We start from the raw sequence: 26,655 nt of genomic DNA on the forward strand, positions 1-26,655 counted from the left end.
GTACATATGGGTATCCTTGCTATAGTAAATACCCCACAACTTGCACTGTAAAAATGGCTCACATGTACATTTTAACACAATTGTAATATATTACTTTTATTTTCAATCACAACCACTTAGTCCTCATGAATCTTTTTCTCCCTCTTTTTCATTGCAGGTTTCCCTGATTTTCCAGGGAGTGCTCGCTCTTTTCAGTAATGGAGGTGTTGCAGTGTGATGGCTGTGACTTTCGTGCCGAGTCATATGATGACTTGAAGACCCACATTCAGGAAGTGCACACCGTTTTCTTGCAGCCTGCAGATGCAGATGAGTCTGACTCTCTGAAAGATGAGGATGAAGATGAGGAGGAAGAGGAGGAATTTGAGGACAAGGATGACAAGGATTATACGCCTCCTAAAGCTGGAATGAGTATGTCTACCACATCAAATCAGATGTTACAGTTTAATTTGTTATGGATTAGGAAACACTTCTGTTTTGGTTTCAAATAACTCTTCATAGTAGGAGGATTTCATGGAGCTTAACATGTATGAGTTGCTAGTCTTATTGATTGAAACAACAAAACGTTTAAATAAAAGCAGAATATTACTTATTTACTGGTATTATTAAGCAAAACAACAGCAAGTTTAAATAAGAACAAAGTGTACTCATTTTCTATTTTCCAGCAGACATCTTACATACTTTTTCAAAATCTTTTTTAGGCCCCATCTCTACAGACGATTCCAACCAAACACAACAAAAGCAGACAGCTGAAACCCACCTGCCGTTTTATCAGTGCAAGTTCTGTGTTCGTTACTTCAGATCAAAGTCATTCTTAAAAAATCACACCAAAAAAGTGCATAATGTTGTAGAGGACGATTCGGATGCAAATATCTCCTCCCAGACAGCTAAGCAGTCCAGCTACACCGTTGTAATGCACAATGACCATTCAAAGGTGTATTCTTGTCAGTATTGCACATACCAGTCTCCACGCAAAGCAAGGATAATGAAACACCAACTAATGTATCATAGCAAGGTTCCATCTGAGAGCCCTGGAGATCCTTCAGAATACGCAGAAACCGGAGAGGAATCGGACTCAGCCAGTGTACTCATGAAGGGAACATTTGCCTGCGAATGGTGTGACTATCAGACTGACCAGAAGGGCAGCTGGACTAATCATGTGGTGAAGGAACACAGTGACAAGGTCAAGATAGTTTCCTCCATTGCAGAGCTGGAAGGGGAGTCAAGTGTAAGCTCACCCAAACAGGATTCACCCTCCGCTTCCCGAAGCCCGACTAGATTAAAGATGAATATAACTGACGTTTGTGAAAAGGAAGAGCCGGTAGGAAAAACAGCAGAAAACATGTCAGATAAGACAGTCCCAGATATCTCTACCTTTCAATATGCACATATTCGTGCAGTAACACCCAACAGCACAGGTTCCTCCATTTTGTCCAAGAGGTTTGCTTCAGCTGACATTTCCAACAGCGTCATAGGGATGGATGCCAACTTATTTAATGAGGAGGACTCGCGTAGCAGCTTAGAGGACAATGATGAGGAAGAGTTGGGCGACATAGATGATCCTAGCTATACTGGGACCCTGTCAGCAGATGCAAAGCAGCTTTTAACTGACGAGGACAATAAATTACTGGAGACTAAAGGAATACCATTTAGAAAGTATATGAACCGTTTTCAGTGCCCCTTCTGCTCCTTCCTAACCATGCACAGGCGGAGCATCTCCCGCCACATTGAAAACATTCACCTTTCTGGTAAAACCACAGTGTATAAATGTGATGAATGCCCATTTATTTGCACCAGCCCTCTTAAACTAGGCACACACAAACAGAGCCACGTATCCTCAGATTTAGACACCATGGACTTAACAAGTGATAGTCCAGATCCTCACAGTGACAGTGCTACAGAGCCAGTTAACGGGGGTAATGTAAGCTCCAAAGTCAATGGAAAAAAGATAACCAGCACACCGAACGACCAGCAGAACCGTCATCGCTGCACGCTCTGCAGCTTCTCTACCACCACTCTGAAAGGTCTGAGGGTTCACCAGCAGCACAAGCATTCCTACTGTGATGACCTAGATCCCACTGTCTTTGAAAGCCAGCTGACTGACCAGCCCGACTCTGAAATAGATGCCTCTCCAATCTTTCTACAAAAAACCCAGACCTCCATTTTAGGACTTGCCACCAAAAAGCCCTTAGTAACAGGCAAAAGAGCCAGGAAGTCCATTAATGACTTGCCTTTGGATTTGTCCTCGGTTAAGAAGAGAACTAGAATTGATGAAATTGCCAGTAACCTTCAAAGTAAGATAAGCCAAAGCCAACAGGACATGATCATAAACCTAGATGACATGGATGATGAAGATGCAGGTTCTGATAAAGAGGGTAGAAACCATGACAATAAAAACCCTGTCTTCAATAATAACACACAACAGCTTTATGCAAAGGAATTAATGATCTCTCACGAGGGAGGCAGAATAGGGAAAAGAAAAAGCAACCCTAAGTCAAAACCTAGAAACCTTCCTATATCACTGACTCTCTCAGATGATAGTGAAAACATCTCTGCTGAACCCAGCGACAGTGCTATTCAAGAGAACGCTGATTATTCAGAGGAAGCGGGAACTACACGTTTCTACTGTAAACACTGTGATTACCACAACAAATCAGCTCGCAGCGTCAGCACCCATTACCAGAGGATGCATCCTTACATCAAGTTCAGCTTTAAGTACATCCTGGACCCCGAAGACCAGAGCGCGGTCTTCCGCTGCTTAGAGTGCTACATCGAATACACAAATTACAATGATCTGCACCAACACTACATGGATCACCACCCTGAAGCAAGCAATGTGCTAAACTTTAACCAACCAAATCTGGTATACATGTGCCGCTTTTGTTCGTACACAAGCCCCAATGTCAGAAGCCTAATGCCCCATTACCAAAGAATGCACCCTACAGTAAAAATCAACAACGCTATGATCTTCTCCAGCTATGTAGTGGAGCAGTCCCATAAAACGGGTGAATCGCAAACCCTGAGGGAAATATTAAATTCTGGCCCCAAGAATTTGAACTCAGCCACATCAACCCCCAGGTCATCCTCGAGCCCAGTGCTGAAAACGGTCTCTAAGACCCCTGAAGCCAGTGCTGAGACAGACCCTCTCAAAGACTCAGTGGGTGGCAATGTTGTCGTCTATGATTGTGATGTGTGTTCTTTTGCTAGCCCCAACATGCACTCTGTTTTGGTCCACTATCAGAAGAAACACCCAGAGCAAAAGGCGTCTTATTTCCGTATACAGAAAACCATGAAGGTAATCTCAGTGGATCAATCGCAGTCTGTTGCAAACTCTTCATATAATCTCAACATGGCTACACCTCCAAAACAACCAAGCGCAGCGTTGTATGGATCAGATGAAGAAATGTACTACTGTAAACATTGCGTGTACAGCAACAGATCTGTTGTTGGTGTGTTGGTCCATTATCAAAAGAGACACCCAGAAGTAAAAGTGACCGCTAAATACATCAAACATGGCGCTCCCACCCCCGGTTTGATGAAATTAATGGAGGAATTGCAAATTGCGGCTCCCAAACAGTTTATGAAGCAATTTCAAAATAACGGTCATGATGGATCTAACAACACAAGCCCTAAACCAGGAAGTGGTGAGAAAGGTGAGGACGAGCTATTCTTTTGTCAGCAATGTGATTATGGCAACCGCACTGTAAAAGGAGTGCTTATTCATTACCAGAAGAAGCATAGGGAAACCAAGGCCAATGCTGACCTTGTGCGTCGTCACACTGCAGTTGTCCGTAGTCAGCGCGAGCGTGCACAGATGGTTCAGTCAAGCAGTGTCTCTTCAGCCTTGATCCCAGCCCCCCCAGACCCTGAAAACACTACGCCCCTGCGCTCCCTGAAATGCAGACACTGTTCCTACACATCCCCCTATATCTATGCCCTAAAGAAACATCTGAAGAAAGAGCACCCCACTGTGAAAGCCACAGCTATGACCATTTTACACTGGGCTTACCAAGATGGCATTCTAGAAGCTGGCTACCACTGTGAGTGGTGCATTTACTCCCACGCTGAACCCCAAGGCCTGCTGCTCCATTACCAAAGACGCCATCCAGAGCACAATGTTGATTACACATACATGGCCAGCAAGCTATGGGCTGGTCCGGAGACCACTCAACAAGGGAGCAATATGGAAACTAAACATTACAAATGTAGAGACTGTGCCTTTGAGGCCTGTACAATATGGGACATCACTAGTCACTATCAGGCAGTCCACCCTTGGGCCATCAAAGAGGATGAATCTGTGCTTTTGGATATTATTAAAGGAAATGGCTCAGCTGAAAAGATCCACCAGCAGGTTGTCAAAGAACATGCGTCTTTTGATTGCCAGCCTGTTGAAGATGATGGACCACTGGTCATTGTCACTACACCTCAAGAAAGCAATCCCCCTCCTCCCCACCCACGCCTTTCCATATCTAACAATCCTTATCAGTGCACTGTATGTCTGTCAGAGTACAACAGTCTCCATGGCCTCCTCACTCACTATGGAAAGAAGCACCCAGGTATGAAAGTAAAAGCTGCAGATTTTGCACAGGAGGCAGACATCAACCCCAGTTCTGTGTATAAATGTCGTCACTGTCCCTATGTAAACTCCCGAATCCACGGTGTCCTAACTCACTATCAGAAGAGACACCCATTAGTGAAAGTCACTGCAGAAGACTTTGCTGATGATATAGAGCAAATCCCCGACCTAAATGAAGGAGACGACAAGTGCAAAACTCAAAGGCAAGGCTATGGCGCATACAGATGCAAAATGTGCCCTTACACGCATGGGACACTGGAGAAACTCAAAATCCATTATGAGAAATATCACAATCAGTCGGCTTCTGAAATGTTCTCTTCCTCTGTGACATATTTCTCTACTGGTAGAGAAACAGAGCCAGTAGCTGAATGCAGTGCTGGTAATATATCAAGTGCAGCAAAGGTCCAGGAGGTCAGTGAATTGGACCTTGCCCACTCAGAGTTACCCATCAATAAGACCGAGAAACATGCTATATTCAAGTGTCAGCTTTGCAAATACTTTTGCTCCACCAGGAAAGGCATCGCTCGTCACTACCGTATCAAGCACAACAACGTCCGTGCTCAGCCAGAGGGTAAAAACAATGTCTTCAAATGTGCTCTGTGTTCTTACACAAACCCTATACGCAAAGGTCTGGCAGCACACTACCAGAAGCGGCATGATATTGATGCCTATTATACCCATTGTCTGGCTGCTTCCAAAACTATGGCCGAAAAGCCTAACAAAGTAATTGCACCCCCGCCGTCAGAAGGGGACAATTCAGAAATGAGTGAAGAGTTGCGTTTGGCTGTGGAGAGACGAAGGTGTTCTCTTTGCGCATTCCAGGCCTTCAGCAGGAAGAGCATTGTCTCACACTACATTAAACGCCACCCCGGTGTCTTCCCCAAGAAGCAGCATGCTAGCAAGCTTGGCCGCTACTTTACTGTTATCTATGCCAAAGAACCTGAGAAGATTGCTGTCAGTTCAATAGCAGAGGATGACAAGGAGGTGCTGGAGGTTCAGCTAGAAACCGAGCAGGACGGAGAGGTTGAATGGCTGCCTTACAAGTGTCTAAAATGCTTCCGCTTGTCCTTCAGCACAGGCGAACTGCTTTCTATGCACTACAATGACCACCACAGCAATGACTTGAAGAGGGACTTTGTGGTATCGCCCGATCACAGTGATGAGGACTCTGAGTTGTACCAGTGTTCTCACTGTGAGCTGAAGTTTCTGGCTCTCCCAATTCTGGCCACACATCTATTGAATCACAATGAGGAGTTTCAGAAGAGGGCCATGAGGCTGGAGAGGAGGAGGCAGCTGCTCAGCAAACAGAAAGCCGCAGAACTTCCCGAGACCAAACCTGAGAAGGTGAGCAAACATACGAATTTCCCTTAAAGCTTTTTAATGAAAGAAAAAAACCAGCGTGATTTGATTTTCCTTTTGCCATTAATATCTTAAAGCACACAATACATCTTCTGATGCTGTAAACTACTACTGTCTCATACTACAGCTGTTCCTTAACTCATTGGAGTCATGGGCTTCAATGGTTTTGGAAAACAGTTCACAGAGACATAATTTATCACTAAGAGTAATGTTTACTTTTCATAACATGTCTTAGCAGTTGTACCCAAAGTGTTTATAATGTGGCCGAAACGGACTTAAAGAGATAATTACATATTTTAAATTGCCCCCTCACTGTCCCCAGAAATATAACGGTGAAAATGAGGTATGATAATTAATTTCATAATACGTTGATTAAAAATGCCATTGATTCTTTTAATGTATATTTGAGAACAATGGCTGTCTCTAACTTTATGGAGAAAATATAAATCTCACAGAGCAGAAATAATGGTACCTTCTGACAAAATATTTCAGCTGGTTGTTGGCAGATTATACACTCATATTATGTTAAATAATATCATTTAAAATAAATATCTTATCTGTCATTTTCAAATACATTTGAAAAAGTTGTCAAACAGAATGAAAACAAACTGTGAATAAAACGGCATATTTTTGTCATGTTTCTTTCTGTGAACAGGAAAACCCTGCAAATAAAGCTCCCATAGGATTCAGGTGTAACTTCTGCATAGAGATGCACCCCACCCTCCGAGCCATCTGCAACCACCTTCGGAAGCACGTCCAGTATGGAGAGGTCAAAGAGGGACATGTCAAGGTAAATGGAGTTTGATTTAATTTTCAATTTAGTTTGTACTGTGGCTTTTGTTACATCGTCAAGTCTGAATTAACAAGACACATGTCAATGTTAAAGCCTATTTATATGAAACAATGTAAACAATAATTATGACAAATATGAATTAATATGATTCTTCATTTATGGCTAAATTTAAAACTATTTTCTTTTTAAAACAGCATCTAGTGTTTACCTGCTTGGAAAACGCAATAAAGAAGTAGTTAGATGAGAAAGATGTTCATGTCTGTCCCATAAATAAATATAAAGATGTAGCTAGAAGCTTGTAAGCTTAGCTTAGCTTTGCATAGTTTGAGTTTGCATTATTTGGAGATATCAATGTTATATATTCTTTAAAAGTCCTGTAAGGACCCACTTTGGCTGTCCCTGGTGTTTCTGTCTTGTAAACTAACTCCTCATCTTTGTAGCTCTGCAGTGATCTGTTTCACCGGACTTGGTTTCTGTTTCTCATTTTGTTTATTACTGACGGTGGCTTCTGGGTAGGCAATCTGTCAGTTTCCCCCAGAGAAAACAAGCAAGGCTGTCCCCTTCCTGGGGAGGGGAGGGGGTTGGGGGGTGTTGGAGGACAGAGTGGTGAGCCATAACTTTTAGGGCAGCGGCGGGTAACTATTCAAACATTAGTATTCCAGTGAGGCTGCCAGTGAGGGGAAAAGGATCCAACCCCTCACCCAAATGAAGGACTGATTCTTCCGTCAGACACTCAGTCTGTCTTTTATGTTTTTAAGATGTATTCTGTTGTAACTTTGACTTTTAGATACATTGAGTATATGGAACAAAATGTTAGCCTGTAAATCTAGTGGCCTGTGTCAGGGTTATGGGCATTCATGTCACTAGCTCAGTCCATATGGACATGGGTTGGGAACTGGAGGGTTGCTAGTTCAAGTCCCCATATGTGGACTAAAGTATGGAGTGTTGATTGGAAGCTGGAGAGATGCCGGGTGCCAGTTGCTCTTGAGCAAGGCACCATATCCACTAACTCTGACATCTCTCACTCTGACATTTGTGCATGAATAGGTCCTTAGCATGTGTGTGTGTCTGTGTAACAAACAGTGTTAATTGTAAGTTCCCACAGGGGATCATTAAAAAGTATACATTAAATGCAGTTTGTTTTACACATTGCATAAAGCAGAAATTCAAGGAGCTTTTTATAGTATCATAAATACAGTTCTAGAGTTTAACTGTAGAACTGTAATGGTTTCTGATACAGTTGGAACAGGCTGACAGGGCAGGCTGGATGGCAAGGTCGGGCCTGTGGATGCCACATCTTATTTATGGCTGCATGAAGTGCAGGGTCAGGTCCTTCCACAGAAAGAATGAGCTCCCTCGGGGCAATAAAAAAGTCATGGTGATTGTATGTCTACTTGTGATGACTACAAAAACCAGCCAGTACTCCAGCAGATGAAGAAAGTGCAAATAGATGGAGTTTTGTTTAGCGTTTAGTTTGAGTTCTTGTGTGTAGATGCGGTAGGTGTGATGGTGCAAGGTCTTGTTTTAGGTCCTTGTCTGTTTTGTATCATCCCATTTATTTTCTGGGTGATAAAGCAGCATGATTTAGTAATTAAGTTCATTAATCATAGGAAACTGGATGAATATTGTGATTGACTTTGTTAAGAAGAATTTTATTCTTATACAGTTGAGAGATATATTTAAAAAATGGAGGAGAGTTGGCAATGATAGTGTAACAAAGCTCTTGGACAGATCTGAGTGGTTAGACTTGAGTTTTCATTTCACATTTGGATAGTGCAATCAACTCAATATTAACTTAAAGTATGGTGTGTCAGTAAATACCTGCAGACTACAAAATATCAGGTCAGGAATGGAGTTGGCCTCAGATAACTGTTAAGGCTTGTCTATGGTGGACTTGACGCAGTCCTGTTTTTCAGTAAAATGTTCTTGGACCAGAAACACTTTCATTTACAGGCTGACACTGCAGCTTAAAGTAGTTTGGACAGGTGTTTAAGGAAAGTGCGTTGCATAGAAATACTTTCAGGTCAAAGATATTTCCACGTTGACCTTCCAACATTCAGTTCTCCAGCACACATGTATCCAATTGACATTACAGAGCGTATGTGTGAAAGCTGTAACCAACACTTAACGGAAAATGATTGCACTGATACAGCAAAGACAAAACCAGTGTTATTCTTGTGCTTAACTGTTGCTTAAACTGTTACTTACTGTTAACATGATTTGCCTGATTTAGGAAAAACAGTAAGAGGTGCCAGTGACACTTAAGTGAGCTGCTCTATCTGTCGTCTGGCAGCTGATTGAGTCTCAACATTGGACCAAATTAATCGTTACCCCTAACCATTCTGCTTTTATTGTTGTATAGTGCATCCACGTAACAAAAAGGGACAGACAAAGTCGACAGGCACAGAAAGTTCATCTGAGACTTCTTTTTTTTGTTTTGCAGCAGGAAGTCAGCGAGGTCCCCCTGACCCTGCCTTCAGACAGCCTGACTAACGGCGTTCTTGAGGGGGATGAAGCAGCTGAATCTGAAGCCGATGGCATTGAGAGACCCGCGGCTGCGATGGTCGGTCAATCCTTGGTTTCCACAGCATCTGGTGGTGTTGCTGTTGCTGCTGAGCCACTGGAAGCAAAAACTGATGCTATTGAAGGAAGGGCAGCAGCCCTCGTGGCTGCAGCGAGGGCCGTGGTGTCAGAGGGCGAACTGAAGCAGCGATTAGCAGCAGGGGGTCACCCATGTGCCCAATGTGACAGAGTCTTTATGTCCATGCAAGGACTGAGGTCCCATGAAAGGAGCCACTCAGCCATGGCGCTGTTCAGCAGAGAAGACAAATACAGCTGCCAGTACTGCCAGTTCGTCTCACCGTTCAGACACAAGTAAGGAGGGAGGAGCAGAGTCTTTGAATGACACCTCTAACACTGTTTCTACATTAGAGTGCCCTGTGTGTAGGAGTAAATTAGAGTAAATTGGGCACCTTTGCTGATGATCCATTGAACTTTCATTAATTCTGACTGTCCAATTTCTTTCATTTGTGCTTTTCAATGAGGTTAGTTCCAGTTGTGGTTACTGGTGGTGTCAGCAAGTGGGGTTTAATACTAGAGCAAACACTAAGAGATGATCCGCTGACGTAACATTTTGGAAAATGTTTGCAATGCAACTTTGATTAACGCTTGTGGTCAAACCTTTGTGACAGACAAACTGAGTTTCCAGCATCAGCTTCACAATAAAATCCACCCCATGGCTTACCAGTTAAATGCTTTTAATGTGAATCACTGTCAGTAGGAAGTGCTTAGCTTGGATTAGCAGTAACTTAAAACAGTTGTGCTATGGCTTTGGGAGAGAGGAAAGTAAACAGTGAGCCTCAGATATTAATGAGATAAAATTATAATTAAAAACACTGGATTACATGCATGCATAATTTTCTTGTATATCCCACATGCATTTGAAGGAAATTTAAATCCAGTCTGAGAATGGTGAACTACATTGTGAAGTTATTATAGAATATAAATACCTCCAGCCATATAATCAATAGTGTGCAATATGTATCCTTGGTAGCACTACATTTAAAACTCTCCCCCATGTATAGCTTACCAGTCTTCTACCAGCTGTTGTGAAAATCAACTGGATTTTAAACATATTATGTACAGAGCACACTTTTACACCTTATTCTGTTTACCCTTTCACAACCCCTTTGAATTTTCAATCTTCTCTAAGACTTCCTGCCTCCTAGGAGAGTAAGACAAACATTACAGCGAGGCAGACATTTTGGTAGTGTGATTTGCTTTATCCATCACAGAGACACAGAGCGAGAGGGGAAGAGTGAGTCCTCATCTCCTCTGAGCTCCCAGGTGTAATCCCTCTGTACTGTATGTGCCCTGACCCAGAAAGAAGCTGCATTCCCATGCCACCTAGGAGGCTGGCATTAAAAACACAGCCACTGTCCCCACAGGCATTCACACGCTCTCTCCTACCAAGGGATTGTGGGTAGATGAGTTCACCCCACGGCTCCTTGTTCTGTAGTCATCGGAAATGTGCGGCTGTTGTTTGTGAGGTTTACAGAATTGAGTGCTTTAGATGCTACTGAAAAACCCTGCTGTTGAAATCATCAAAGTAGATGCTGATGAATAGAGCTCTCTCACTTTCGTTCCTGTCCTCTATTCTTGTCACTTTCTCTCTTTATCTGCTATCCTTTTGTCCTCAATCCATCCATTTGTTTTCCCGTCTTTTTATCCTCTTATCTCATAACCTCCTTTCTGTTTTTTTCCTTTTGTCTATTTTGTCTCATTGGCAGTCTGGACAGACATGTGCAGTCTCACCACGGACATCACAAGCCCTTCAAGTGCAAACTCTGCCCCTTTAAATCTGCCTATGTGAGTCGCTTGAAGAGCCACCTGCATAAGGCACACACAGGTAAACACACAAACACAAATACATTAAATCACATCTTACTGCTGTATCCATGACTAACAAGGTATGCATGGGCCAGAATATCAGTATCCTGTTTATCATCTTCCACATAAACATGATGTGCTTGATTTAGCTTATCCTGCACAGTGTAACCAGTGGATTAGCTGGAGGAGCAGTTTCACCATTTACTGAGTACATTATATACACCTAATTACGCACATCCAAAATATTCATATTTGGATTCAGCACAAATATCCCAGATTAATTTATTTTTAATATGTTTTTTTGGGAATATGGTGATAAAGCCCTCAGCATGTCTCACAGGTATAGCTACAGCTGTCTTCAGTTTGATGTAATATTGAGGGAGCTGGGCATATCCATACACCAGACATAGACCATCAAGCAATTGTAAAAAAGCTTCACCTTGGAAATCAATACATGAGCAAAATAACAATCTCAAAACTGGCAAACTAGAAAGACCAATTTTTAAAAAGCCTTTCAGTGCTCTCAACTGATTGGAGCAAGAAACAGCACTAAGAGTTAACAACTGCTTTTTCAATTATGAGCTGCGATTACATTTGAAAAGTGGAGTTTTGCAATGTTTTAGACTTTGGGAAAACAATCAGCATTACAGTTTTATCATTGTGGCTTAGTTCTTCTCCTTTGTATCCTTGCTTTAAGTCCAGCAAGCTTAAGAGTCCTTTTGAATGATTCATCCATATTCAGGAGCTGTCTTATTCTGAACATGTTCTTATCAGAAATAGTTCACTCAGGAAGTAGTTTCCTGATTAAAACCCCTTCTTGTTAGAATATGATGCTGTTTCAGATTTGGTGTAAATCCATTCCTCAGAATGGCGCTTGTTTAGCAAATATATCCAGCAATATATCCAGCAACAGCTACAGAAAGCAAGATGTTATAAATCCCCCATGGACGCATTCAAACTCCACCAAAGCTGCCAGAAACACACACAGTAGCCAAAGCAGCATCAGTACATTCACATGCTGTAACGGCATGAATCAAAGAAAGTAGTCAGTATTATGACTGTAATTTATGAGTCAGAGATTATCTGTATGCATAATATGAAATGTCCTTTGTGCATGGCTTACTAACCTGCAAAAAACTTCATTTAAGCGAACAAGCTTCCTGCTAACTATGGAAATTAGTTCCTTAATAATATTTGCCTCCCCTTCAGACTTGCCTCCCTCTGGCAGTGTGAGACTACAGTAAATTCATATTGACATTTAAAGCCTTTTATACTTAGTCAACTAAATTATTTGTAGTTCCCCAATGTAGCACTTGTGTTTCTAACATACAACTTTGTAACTTCCAAATTGCCCACAAACAAGTTATATGTTGAAGAGTTGGAATGTGGATCATGTTAATGTGTGTTGCCTCAAGACATTTTTAATAAACACTGCAGCTCAATATTTTTTTCTGTCAAAGTAGACTAATTAGTCCAAGAGGAGGACTAAGTGACAAATTTGTTACAGATTTGCTCAGATGGGAATAGCTTTGTTTGCGGTGAAGGGTGTGTTTATTATTACTATGTTTAATGTAAAGAATATTTTCAGATCCTGATCTAATACTACCTATGTACAGTTAATTTCAAACCGTGGCCAAGTTGTTGACCTTTGTTTCTTGGTTTTTCTTCAGGTGAGCAGTATACATACAAGTGCTTGTCGTGCCCCTTCTCCTCTATGACCATCAGTCAGCTGAAGGAGCACTCTCTGAGAGACCATGGTGAGGCCCTGACCCTTCCCAAACTCCGGGCTGCTACCCAGGCTGCTCATGGCGCCCTAAGGCCCTCACGTCTGGCCAGTAACACAGACCAGACTCCCTTGGCCCCGGATGGTATGAGATCCTGCATATTGTCATTTTATTAGAGAAGATCATATGATAGGCATGTCAGGCCAGATTTGGAAAATCTCAATTGAGCATCAAAGCAGAATCTGTTGTAATGCAGAATTTCTTAAAACCGAGTTTCTTAATTTTTGAACCAAGAAATGTTTTTAGAAACAGGCCCATATCATGATCTTTATGTGGTCTGTTTAATATGTATATTAGGACTGCAACTAGATATTATTTTTATTTAAGTGAATAATATTGTATTTTTATCTATAAAATAAATTGGTTTTAAAAAATATCAGAAAATAGTGAAAAAACTGCATTATAGCAATTATGCATTACAATTCTCCACAGCCCAGGAGATGTATTCAAATATCTAGTTTGCCCAATAAATTTTCCCTAAGAAATTCACTAAACTATCATAAAATGACAAAGCATCAAATAATCGGAGAATCTGAAACAAGCTCATGTTTATAAAATGAATGACCAATATCAATATTTCTGTTGATTAATCAACTAATTATTGCAGATATAGCATGTATATAATCTACATAACACACATTATGCTATTGGGTAACCAAGAGCTATTTCATTCACATTCTAATTTTGAAAGGCAATATTGGGATTACAAATTGTAAAAAGAAATTGGTGGGACTTTTTATTCAAAGTGTTTTTATTTTTTTATAATATTAAAATTCTGTCAACAATTAGGTGTCATAGTCTTTGGTAAGGTGTTGTGCGCACATACTGAATAAATAATATGAGAATTAAGGAGTTTGACTGCTGAGATTTGACTACCTTAGCCTGCTTTAATGTTGATTAAACAAGACACATTTCTTAACGGAATATTCCTATCAAAGAGACACCTTCACTGTAGGTTCGTGCAGCTGCTATCTCCCTGAATGTGATGCCATGTTTTAGGTGTTTTAGTGTCTGTTCAGCCGCTGCTTTAGCTTGCAGACTGTTCTTGGCAGCAGCTGTCACCTTGCTGCTGGAGCTGTGGAATCTTCCCTGGAGCTGAAGCATGGCAGCATTCCTCAATGCACCAACCACCACTGTCAGCTGTGCCCTACCAAGACAAGTGAAGCATTGACAAAGAGCATAGCTGACATGGAATGTCTTTCTACCTTGCCAAACTAGCTACCTTCAGTCGAATGTCTCAAATTCTGATATTTATAGTGGAGTAGGGGATTGTTTTGAAAGGATTAACATTTGATTGGCTCTAAAACTACAGTGGGGCTCGAAAGTTTGGGCAATCCAGGTAAAAATTTGTATTAATGTGCATAAAGAAGCCAAGAAAAGTTGGAAAAATCTCCAAAAGGCATCAAATGACAGATTAGACATTTGTATATGTCACAAAAAGTAAGATTTTATTTCCATAATTTACACTTTCAAAAGAAAACCAAAAAATGGCGTCTATAAAAAGTTTGGGCACCCTGCAGTTAATACCTTGTACTGCCCCCTTTGGCAAGTATCACAGCTTGGAAACGCTTCTTGTAGCCAGCCAAGAGTCTTTCAATTCTTGTTTGAGGTATCTTCGCCCATTTGTCCTTACAAAAGTCTTCCAGTTCTTTGAGATTTCTGGGCTTTCTGTCACGCACTGCTCTTTTAAGATCTATCCATAGATTTTCAATTATGTTGAGGTCAAGAGAGTGTGAAGGCCATGGCAAAACCTTCAGTTTACTCCTCTTGATGTTATCCACTGTGGATTTTGAGGTGTGTTTAGGATCCTTATCCATTTGTAGAAGTCATTCTCTCTTAACTTCAGCTTTTTCACAGATTGCATCAAGTTAGCGTCCAAAATTTGCGGACATTTTATTGAATCCATTTTTACTTCTACTCGTGAAATGTTCCGTGTGCCACTGTTTGAAATACAACCACAAAACATTATTGATCCACCCCCATGCTTAACTGACCAAAACGTTCTATTTTTAACCTTATCGGTTCACAAAACTTGTTTCCACAATGCATCAGGCTTATCTGTATGTTCATTTGCAAACTTCAAACGCTGATTTTTGTGGTGAGGACGTAGAAGAGGTTTTCTTCGGATGACTCTTCCATGAAGACCATATTTGTACAAGTATCTCTTTATAGTAGAAGGATGTACCACAACTCCAGTATCTGCCAGGTCTTTCGGTATGGATCGTGCAGTCAAACGTGGGTTTTGATTTGCTTTTCTCACAATCTTGCGAGCTGTTCTGTCTGATATTTTTCTTGGTCTTCCAGATCTTGCTTTAACTTCCACTCTTCCTGATGACGGACATTTCCTAATTACATTCCGAACAGAGGATATTGGCATCTGAAGCCATGGTGCTGATTGTGGGGGCAAGGTCAGATGAGTCTGGGCATTTAAAACCTTAAGATTGACATCACCTGGTCTTTCCAGACGATGATTTAGAACAATCCATGACTCTTTCAGGTCTCAGCTTTCCAAAGGGGACAGTGCATGCTATAAACTCTGCAGGTGACCAAACTTTTAGAGGCGCCATTTTTTTGTTTTCTGTTATTTTGATGTTATTTTGTTAAGTGTAAATGATGGAAATAAAATCTAACTTTTTGTGACATGTTATACGAATGTATAATCTGTCATTTGATGCCTTTTGGAGATTTTTCCATATTTTCTTGGCTTCTTTATGCACATTAATAAAAAATTTTACCTGGGGTGCCCAAACCTTCGAGCCCCACTATATGATTGCAAGACCCAAGGTCTTTGAACGCCATCCCAATCCACACATTTTTTGCTTATTAAGGTCATTCTTAAAATATATTATAGGCCTTCTGTAACTCCTCACAGAAGATTTATACCTCTCATCCATGAGATTTAATCAATTGTTCCACATCTAAGAAACATCACAACCAAATGACAGAATTTGCTGTCCATCTGCCATCTCATCTCTATACATCCCCACAATGCAGAGATGATGCTAAAAGGATGACTTAACTGTGGCATTGTTTTTTTTATTCTGAATACCTCTGTCGCTTCTGCAAAAGTGAGAAATTTGATCTTAAGCTTTCTATACAGTAAAAGTTTAAAAGAAAGGCTTTTTTTTCTTCCATTCTTCTTCATACGCTAAGTGCTGAATGAGGCATTTTTCACATGGATAGATATTCTGTTAGTGTCACACTGCGGTTTATTTATTGATGTGTTCGGGACTCAAAGTAGGGCGAGAAGATGAGCTTGCTCAGTGATATTATAGAATCTTGAGAAAGGGAATGAAGAGGGAAAGAAGTAAGGGATAAATGATGACAGTCATAGTTATACTTCTGTAGTTGAGAGGAGGGAGGGGGACATTTAATTAAATTCCTGATAGTCCCAACTTCCGTCTGCTGATAGCCTTTTGTTAAATAATATGTATATGTACATATTTTGTAGAAGAAACATAACTTTATTTTTGGCAAAAGTTCTATAATAATCTTTCAGTCTATCGTGATTCAAGTGGTCCAAGAGAAGGGTAGACTTCTGCACCTCCTTTTGAGTCTGTATTTAGGCTTCAGAAATCTAGCCCTCACAGGAGACTATTGCCAATCACAGGTCATTTCCCAAAAAAGAATGTTCCTATTGGCTGTTCTGTGCATGCACAGCAAGAGGTCTCACTCTCTTTTTTCATGTGATTCGGAACTGTATGTTACAGTATAATTAACAGGTTTCTCTCAAATTCTCTGCCCCTCTCTTAGATCTATCATACCTAGAGGAGCCAGCGGATGTTCGTCAGCAGCTTAGTCATTACCAGCTAGCCTCCCGCAGTCAAATGTCTTCTGGCTCAACACCAGGTGGCTCAACAGTGGTTGATAATCGACCAGACAGCATCCTCACTTGTGAGTTCTGTGAGTTCAGCTCTGGATACATGCAGAGCCTGCGTCGGCACTACAGGGACCGCCACGGTGGCAAGAAGCTCTTCAAGTGCAAAGACTGTTCCTTTTTCACCTGCTACAAGTAAGGAAGGACTTTAGCAGAGAAAACAGGAAAATGCTTGAGATAGTATGTCATATGCATTTTATGTGAGTGTAGATGCTGCAACCTTTATGCAAAGTTTATAAACTATCTACTTTCATTTATATGAAACAACAGTAACATAGCATTCCTAATAAAAGTATTTCCAATTACAAAGAGTATTTAACTGTCAAGATACTAGATAGACAATTACTGGATAGATTCCCTCAATAATTTAAAGATCCTTTGCTCTGTCTCTGAATCTATCTCAGGAATACCTTCACCATGCATGTGGAGGCCGGTCACAACAATAACAACAACAACAACAACGTCATCGACAACGCACCTGACCACTTCTCTAAAGACCTGCGCTGCCCTCTCTGCCTCTACCACACAAAACACAAGAGCAATATGATTGACCACATTGTCCTACACAGAGGTACACTTCATGCAAAATGGAACCAGAAACATAGTAAAACTTTAAAGGAATTGTTAAACATTTTGGGAAATATACTTTGTCTTGTTGAGTTAGATGAGGAGATCAAGCTCACTATAAAGACTGGGAACAGGGAAACAGTTGCTGCTGGACTATACCCAGGTGCAGTGACTTCCTGGAGAGACAGGAAGTGGCCAAAAGAATGTCAATGTATCTGACTCTGAATGACAGTTTTGTACGGTATTTCCCACTCAGATGCTTGTAATTATGGTTTAAACAGTATGACTTGAACACAGCAAAACCCGTGAAATTGCAACTTGTTGTAATTCTTTGATTTTTGTGTGGATTAAATGCATGAGAAACAACATGTTAATGACAGCTATTTACCCCTGTTTTTAGTTCTTATGCTTAGCTAAGCTAAATGGCTCAAACGTCTTATTTACCACACAGACATGAGAGTGGTATCAATCTTCTCCTCTAACTCTCAGCAAGAAAGCAGTTTCTCACAGCAGTTTCTCAAAATGTCAAACTATTCCTTTAAATGCCATCACATCCAATTAAAAAAAACTCATAAAGGCAATTTTAATATGGTGTAAATAAATGGTATAAGCAAGTTCTATAAATAGCTTACTATTTTAAACTTATTTTCTGTGCGGTTGACAAATTAAACACAATTATTTTTCTCCTGACAACATTGATATTCCTCTTGTATTCCGATATTAGAAATTTAAACATAGTGCAAACTAAGTAATTACAACCAAACTTAAATTATGACATGCAGTATATGAGAGTGTTCTTGAGAAAACAGAGAGGTAAGAATTAAAAGCAAACATAGAGGGATGGAACCTATGTGACAAGTCGTTATAGCTTGTTGGCGTGTGTTTGGGTAGTTTTTATCTTCAGTTATTTGGAGGAAATATTGTGTTGAAACAGAAAAAAACAGGCAACTGGGATTTCTGTGTCTTTGTGTGTGTCATTTGAAATTTCTCCTGCGCCCCCACATCTCCTCTTCCCATTCTGTCATTAGCTCTTGCTGCTCTTCTCTCTGTCTCCCCTGCTCTATTATTACTTCCCTTTCCTTTCTCCCACCCAATAATCCGCTCCATTCTCTCCTCTTCCCCTACCAGAGGAGCGCGTGGCTCCGTTGGAGGTCAGCCGCTCCAAGCTGTCGCGCCACCTGCAGGGCCTCATATTCCGTTGCCACAAATGCACCTTCACATGCTCCAGTGACCGGGCCCTGCAGCTGCACCTGCAGAAGCATGCTGAGATCAAACCCTACCAGTGCCAGCTCTGTTATTACGACAGCAGTCAAAGGAGCCAGCTAGAAGAGCATCTGCGCCTTGAGCACAAGGTCAGTGGGAGTCAAAATATGATACACATGGAGTTTTGTGTAACTGAATTTAAATTTATGTACCTTACGTTATTGATTTTTACAATATAATAATAAGACTTTTTGTCTGATAGAGTCTTATTGAACATGTTTTACTCATAATCAGCCTGCTGGGATATGAGATGTTTACAGTTTACGCACTTAACATTCAATTAATTCAATATAGCCTTTGCTAGTTTTAATGGAGGTCATCGTGAGGTCTGTGCCAATCAACTGTCTGTACTCCCACAGTGTCAAGATGTAATCCCTCATCCAATTTACATATCTTAAACAGCTCTGGATTGTAAAACAAAAACAAAAAACAGAGCTCATATCTGGAAAATATTTGAATCCCAGTTACCCCGAACTATTTGAAAGAAATGAAGCAGTTTTCAAAAGTAATTATCTTTATAATTAGGTAAGTAAACAGCAACTATTTATTCCAAGTAGAGTGCAGCAATGGGAAAGAAAAAGACTCAGTTTATTTGGTGATTTTAGGTTAACTTCAGTGCTGGAAGCTCTTTGCTGAGCATGTGAAAATGTGTAATATGACTTTATTAGATAAGACATTATTAGAATATTCCAATTATAGTGGGTTGCTAAGTCAATCAGTATCAGCATAGTGTGTTAACAATTGTTGTCTTGGTGACTATGGTCCCAGCTGCCTTGAGATCATTGACAAGATCCTCCCGTGTATTTCTGGTCTGATTCCTCACTGTTCTCATGATCATTGCAACGCCACGAGGTAAGATCTTGCATAGAGCCCCAGGCCGAGGGAGATAGACAGTTCTTTTGTGTTTCTTCCATTTGCGAGTAATTGCACAAACTGTTCTCACAAAGCTGCTTTGCAATGGTCTTGTAGCCCATTCCAGACTTGTGTAGACCGGAACAAGATGGTTTACCATCTAGTCCCTGACATCCTTGGAGAGCTCTTTGGTCTTGGACATGGTGGAGAGTTTGGAATATTTTTGATTGATTGCTTCTGTGAACAGGTGTCTTTTATACAGGTAACAAACTGAGATTAGAAGCACTTCCTTTAAAAGTACGCTCCTAATCTCAGCTCGTCACCTGTATAAAAGACACCGGGGAACCAGAAATCTTTCTGATTGAGAGGGGGTCAAGTACTTATTTACCTCCATTAAAATGCAAATCAATTTATAACATTTTTGACATAGATTTTCTTGTTGTTATTCTGTCTCTCACGGTTCAAATAAATCTACCCTTAAAATTATAGATGATTTCTTTCTTCGTGGGCAAACGTACAAAATCAGCAGGGGATCATATACTTTTTTCCCCTACTATATATGCTCCACCTTGATTAGGAGATAAAAATACCAGTGACTACTGAATGATACAGTGGAATAAGATGACCAGGTGCATATCTATCAGATTGCTAGAGCTTAAGTGTATTTTAACCACATTGAGGAGAGAAAAGGTTTAGTCTCTCATTTATAAAGTAAAAAATAAAGTATAAAGTATATATTATTATGTGATTATGTGAGAAGGCATGTGACATTTTAGAAGTTCAGAGTACACTATACTTAAAAGGGCAGCACAATTATCGTTTTTCAATTCTTTCTTCTCAAATCCCTGATTTTACTCATTGCATGCTGGGATAAGGTCCAGCCCTCCTGTTACCTAAAATAGGAATAAGCAGGTATAGATCAGAATCAGAACCAGAAATACTTTATTTATCCTCGAAGCGAAATTCTGTCTAAATGAAAAGATGATGCATGAATGTATAATTCACATAATGTATATACAGATAAAATGTATATACATATATTCATACTTAGATAATGTCAAAGGTAACAAAATCCAAGAAAAGTGTTGTTTTAGCTTAAGTTTGGCTGACATGAGGGACTGTGAGGAGTGAAGATGTGTGTGTGTTATTATTACACACCTTTCTCATTCAGATCATTTGGTGAAGAAGTGGTGCTATTGTGTTATCGTGAAATCAATATCCTAATCTTGATGTTATGTACTGCAGATCAAGGTCACACTTAAAAGTTACTGCACACCAGACAGATGTGTTGGACTGCAAACTCTTTCTTTGGAAGAACCCTAAAACAAATGAATCGGACATACTGGAAATCACTTGTGCTAACTTTTTTTTAAGATCCGCACATCCCGCTATGTTTACATAAGCTGTTTGTCTGTATGAATTTTATTGATGAAGGTATGAGGACAAAAGAATCGTAAAATATATTGAGTACAAGTGATTTGCCTTGTGCTGGAGTTTTTGGTCTTTTTTTATGTGTAGTTGAAACGGTCTTGTAAAACTTTTATTGTCTAAACTTTTATTGTCTATAACGTCTATTGTTGACATGATGTAGAAAGGAAAGAATGGGAGAGCAGAGCTCCTCCTGGTTGAGACAGAGAGCTTATTCATGGTAGGAGGAGTGGAAGAACAGACATTGTCACTGCTGGGAAGGATGTTGCAGAGCTACAGCTCGGAGTCCTCAGGGAGTGTGGGAGGTTGGAATTGCTGAGAAAGGGAAATAATCATTTGCAACAAGATTTATAGGCAATGGAATGAACTGGTTCTGTCGTCAAAATATGTCATCTTTGTTAAATTTTGGTTTACTGCTAATCTTATGCTGCATTGTTCTGATACAAACACACCTTGGTGTCTTGTTGAAGAAGAAAACAGACATCTAAAAAAGGCAATTTTCCATATAAATACTGATTAATATTGTTGAAAGCACACTATACCAAATGGATTAATACCTTCTGTTTCTGATCAGGTTGTTCGGAACTTTGAGCTCATGGGCCGCGTCAACCTGGACCAGCTGGAGATGATAAAGGGACAAGGGAGCAGCGCAGAAGAGGAAGACGAAAGAGAAATCCTGCAGATGGTTGAAGATGGGAAAGAAGTTCCAGAGGAGGAGGATGAAGAAACTGAAATGGAGATTGTGGGGAAGATAGTGGAGGAACAGAGAGAGATGGATGATGAAGAGATAGAAGACAACATCAAAGAGGAAGAGGAGGAGGAAGTTAAAGAGGAAGTCAGAGAGGTGGAGGAGGAGAAGCCTGGTCTACAAGGTAAATACTAATGACGTCATCTTTGTTGCTCTCCTGCTAAACATATTATCTACTCATATTCATCCCTACTCTGTTGACAGAGTCCATATCCAAAGGATAATTTGCCTGGATGTTTGCTGAAAGAACAAATGTAGTAGTAGTGTAGTGTACTTGACTGGTATTGCGCACTGATAATAAAGTGTAGCGTAAATATTTTTATTGTTTTTAAATATTGTTGCAAATAGGAAATGAACACTTGTGAAAATATTCTGAGACTGATCAATCATTTGAACTCCATTTCCCAGAGGTCTTTGCATCTCCCACCAGCAGCAGCAGCAGCACTGCACCGAGCAGCGCAGAGAAGCGTCTTCCCTGTGAGTTCTGTGGCCGCTGCTTCACCAACAGCCTTGAGTGGGAACGTCATGTCCTTCGGCATGGAATGTTAGTATTTCTTTCCTATTTTTCTTCTTCTCTATACTTTCGTTTTGTGAATAAGGTATATATATATATATATATATATATAACTATACTGATAAATGCCAATGTTTACCAAGAAGCCCTCAGCAATATACCCCATCTGTCCTAAGTCTTATGTTGTTCATATCTTTCCACATGTTAAAATCATTTATTTCTGCTCCCTCGCTCATTGCCAGGATGGTAAATAACAGTCAAATGGACGTCAGCACCACCTCTGCAACAGAGGCCTCGGCTTCATCTTCCTCTGGCTCCGCCTCAGCCTTGATGGACACAGGATTGGTCCTGTCCAGCAACGAGGAAGGGAACCCAGCTGATCTGTCACTGAGAGGTCCAAGCCAGTATGTGGAAGACAAAGAAATGCTCAGCACCAAAAATGATCAACAGTTTGGTTGAACTGATTGCAGCCTCTTGTGCTAGAAACTGATAACATTGGGTAGGATCAACACTGAGTTGGATCTTTAAATAGGAATTCAAAGGAAACAAAAAGATTGAAACTGAAAAAAAGTGACTTCTTTTGAGTTGGCGCATTACTAGATTTTAGGTGTTACATATTTAAGTATTAGATTGTGCTGCATAAAACGGCTGAGCTCTTTAAATGGGCAGTCCCCTAGGACAGATCTTAATATATTGGTAACCAATAGTGAACAGAACTCTTTATTGCTGACATTTTGGTCAAATCTACAGTGAAAGATCCCACCTAGATCAAAAACTAAGCTATTTATAAAGAATGTTGTCCCAAATAATTAACTAAATTTAGTGTTTTATTATTTGAAGCACCTTTTACACTCCCCCAAAACAGGGGTACTTTAAATTTACAAGATAAATAAACAAGATATGAAAGCATTTAATCCATGGCCCACTGTAGAGCTACCTTTTCCATCTTATCCTTGGTTAATTGTGTAGAAGTGTTCCTTGAGAAAGAATCACACCTTATTTATTTTAGTAAAACCACAAATCACGTGTTCTTCATTTGTAGAAATACTGACAATTTCCCCCAATGTTTGTAGCAAATTGCTATATTTTAGGTCCCTTAATATTATACTACGTATAAGCCTTCAGCCTGTGGCACCCTTTGCATTTTGACTGTACTGTCTAGATATTTCACTGATGAAATCATAAAAATAATGGAATTAGTTTAAGTCTCCCATCCCCATAAGATAACATGGTGTTTGTAGTCCAGGTTAAACAATATCACAGTTGACTTATGCACTCAACAGATCAATATAACAACAGAGATATGTTTAATGTGTCACGACTGTATCCATTTGACATAGGTATCTATTAATCTGCTCATAGCAAAGGTTAGCCTGGAACATATAACTACAGGTTTTTAAAACAGTGATGTGAGATTTGTCATTGTGATCAATAGACAGAGATTACACTTGTCTTTTCAGTGCAAAATTGACAAATAATTACTAGAATCCAGCTCTGCACATACTGTATGTGCATCCACAAATAACAATTCAATGCAAAATTTGGACAAAGCTGACAACCACGGCTGAGTGTTAAAGCCATTGTGCTAGTGCCTTAAAATGCAGTTCCTCTAATAGCCACTATATGGCTTTAATTGCTTTAAACGCACAATATATAATTATTTTGCCACAAGAGGGCGCTTAATCAAGAGATGGCGTTTGTAGTGACATCATGAAGTAGCTTGGGGGTGGGATCTGGGCAGTTATCTTCACCACACATCATTGCAGTCAGCTTCTCTCGGTTAGGATTTCTTCACTGTTCATTAGGTTTTGACCAGGAGCCAAATTATCCAAATAAGTATCCTGCTTTTCAAAACAACGGAGCAGATGATTAAAACCAGTAAAAACACTGAATAACGCAGTTTCACATTGAAAATCAGTGTTTCTCTAAAGGTGTTTGGCGGACAAAGGATGTCTCAGAGGGGCTATGAGCCGACCTGCTGCTAACGTTTGATCAGCCAGTCTGATGACTTAAATCTTTCATCCAGTTAAGATATATAGTAAAAAAAAAAAAAAAGACCTAAAAAGTAGTTCAAATGTGGCTTAAAACTTGATGAAAATTATTTTATGAGATCTTTTGGCAGACAACCACAACACTTTGCAAATGTAACCTTGATTAAAATTACAGATTTCTCCGGGTTTGGAAATTGTTGGAAACATTTAGGATAATGTAAGTACACAACTCAAAAAAATCTATAACATAGGTCTGAAGGTTGGAAAAGTTTAATATTATACCTTAAATAAAGGTCAGCTGGTTTGAAGTAACCAGGAAACCAAGTGTTTTCCCACAAGAATTCTCAAAATCTAATTCCACTTGTTCTGGGTGTCTTAGTGGCAATTTTCACAGTCATTGTTTAAGTAAAATCAGATTAGATGAAATTAGATTTCAGTTTGATTTTATTGTAATTGCAGCAATTGAGTTGCGTACCAGTACAAAGAGATGTGGTGTAGTGGTATTTAGCCATGCCGATAGCTTTGGTTAGGGGGATTTCTGTCGGTCCAATGGAAGAGGATGGAACTGAATTAGTTGTACTCACAGCATTAAAGAAAAAGCAGTATTCAATGGAATTACTATATACTAAATTAATAGTCTTAGAAAACTGTTAACTGATAATGTGTTCTGAGTGTACTACTAAATTATCTGCAGTGAAAGTAATATAAATGCTGCAGAGTTTTCTTAGTTTTTTTCTTATGCTGTTAGCATCACAAATGCAAAAGCAATTTTTGCTTGATTGACAGATGTCTCTGCCTTTTACAGTCAGCCCTGGTGATTACCTCAACTCCATCCAGGTCCCTCCACATTGCCCATATTCAGATTGTTAGGTTCCAAATGACGGACAGGCTGACATTAAGCATTAAACTCAAATCTTGGCTTCAAGACATGCCTTTAGAAACGTATGGCGAATGCCATAGACATGTTTTCTACAGTCTGTGGTCCAATTGTGACGCAACATACACTGAAAAGACAAGTGTAACCAAGTCGAAAAGCCCTAAAACCAATCATTTCCACATCTATAGAGTTTATTTGTCACTTGGACTATATGTTGACACTGTTAACACTGACTTTGTAAAGGTGTCAAATCGCCCCACTAAAACCCCTTTAAATTATTTATTGGCACAACTCTCATAGCCTGCATATGTGTGCTTCTTTTTAGACAAAGATATCATATTATTGTTATTACTGACAAAAGGCAGAGATTGTATATGTTGGAAGTTGCTGCTTGAATGCCCTAAAGCCTTATAAGATAATGAATAGCAATTATTAAGACACATTTATATTAAATTCCAATAAGACCAATAAGCAACGTTAAACAATCGGAAATAAAGTGGCTGATAACTTCAATGTCAATTCGTAAAGGAGCACAATTAATGTATTGTGTTCTTGGTACCAAAACATTTACCAAGCCCGCTGTGTTGCTGCTGTGATTGTCTTTCCTGAACATTAAACATTGATGGAAATAGGAAATTTGGGTTTGGAACCCAGGCGAACCACATGTTTGCAGCCATGTATAGAAAACAAAATTACTTGTTAAGTGTTTGAACCGTGATGTTTCAGAAAGGATAATTTAACCCTTTTTTCCTTTAAGTGTTCTCATTTAAAAAGAAAAAAAAAGAAAAAGAAATCTAAAGATGATAGCTAACCCTTAAAGGCTTTTTGAGTCCCCAATTCAACATTATTACGCTGTTGTACAATGTCTGGTTACAATGAAAAATATCTCCTTTTTGTACTGTAATGGGAATGAGCAGAAGAGCAGTGTGGTTGTACAATATTTAAACTCGTGGAGGAAAATTATGCAGTTCTCTACTAATTTGTGGCCATGGCTTTTATTGTGAAGTAGAAGAAGACATTTTTTTACTTTGGGCGCAATTACCTAAACTGCTTGGTCCTTTTCTGGGCTTGGCCCAAAGATCCCTGTAAAATCTAGGTGACTCATTTCCAATTCAACATCTGACACTCTAGTAAGGGCGTCAGCTCACTTGCTCCAAGTAGGCCTAACGGTAGTCTACGCAGTCAACAAGAGGTGGGAATGTAGCAGCCCCACTATGCTCCTCAGTAATACCTTAGAAACCTGTTGAGTTGGTGCTGAATCTCAAAGCCCTTTTCTGTTCGTTCAGGACCAGCTTGTAGCTTTTTGAAAGTAAAACTGTTTAAAAGCTGTTGTTGTAGAAATAAGCTTTGTAGGGCAGCTTGTTGCCCAGCTTAAAGGCCCAGTGTAAACAGATGATAAATTGGGACAATCTGGGTAATGAAGCTGTCAACCCAAAATTGTTTGTTGTTCTGTGACTATTTTAATAGAAAACGACTATGAATCCTTCACTGTGTGCAGTCTTTAGACTGTTATATTCCCAGTTTACCCAAAGTTAAGCCTCTGCTGACAACACACTGGATATTTGTATATATGTTTAGTTTGTTTCCGATGCATTTCTCTTTTCAGACTGTTGTCGTCATAGTTTGACACTAGAATCTCT

General features: G+C 39.9%; 1 protein-coding gene across 7 annotated transcripts in view; it reads left to right on the forward strand.

The window, feature by feature from the left end:
* The window catches only part of znf462 (zinc finger protein 462), a 46,586-nt gene extending 20,557 nt beyond the window's left edge, over nt 1–26,029 (forward strand). For 6 of the 7 annotated variants that reach the window (XM_034897313.1, XM_034897312.1, XM_034897311.1 and 3 more), the window contains 12 exons: nt 158–408; nt 699–5,917; nt 6,588–6,722; nt 9,169–9,599; nt 11,015–11,133; nt 12,785–12,982; nt 16,652–16,910; nt 17,180–17,346; nt 18,471–18,694; nt 21,460–21,757; nt 22,042–22,177; nt 22,390–26,029. In XM_034897313.1, the coding sequence (XP_034753204.1) occupies nt 198–408; nt 699–5,917; nt 6,588–6,722; nt 9,169–9,599; nt 11,015–11,133; nt 12,785–12,982; nt 16,652–16,910; nt 17,180–17,346; nt 18,471–18,694; nt 21,460–21,757; nt 22,042–22,177; nt 22,390–22,606 (7,614 nt within the window). In that variant the 5' untranslated portion in view covers nt 158–197 and the 3' untranslated portion in view covers nt 22,607–26,029. The remainder of the gene's footprint in view (nt 1–157; nt 409–698; nt 5,918–6,587; nt 6,723–9,168; nt 9,600–11,014; nt 11,134–12,784; nt 12,983–16,651; nt 16,911–17,179; nt 17,347–18,470; nt 18,695–21,459; nt 21,758–22,041; nt 22,178–22,389) is intronic. The other variant, XM_034897314.1, reaches the window with a different exon arrangement.
* The last annotated feature ends 626 nt before the right edge of the window (nt 26,030–26,655 follow it).

The sequence above is a fragment of the Etheostoma cragini genome, chromosome 16, assembly GCF_013103735.1.
Source record: "Etheostoma cragini isolate CJK2018 chromosome 16, CSU_Ecrag_1.0, whole genome shotgun sequence".
Taxonomy (NCBI): domain Eukaryota; kingdom Metazoa; phylum Chordata; class Actinopteri; order Perciformes; family Percidae; genus Etheostoma; species Etheostoma cragini.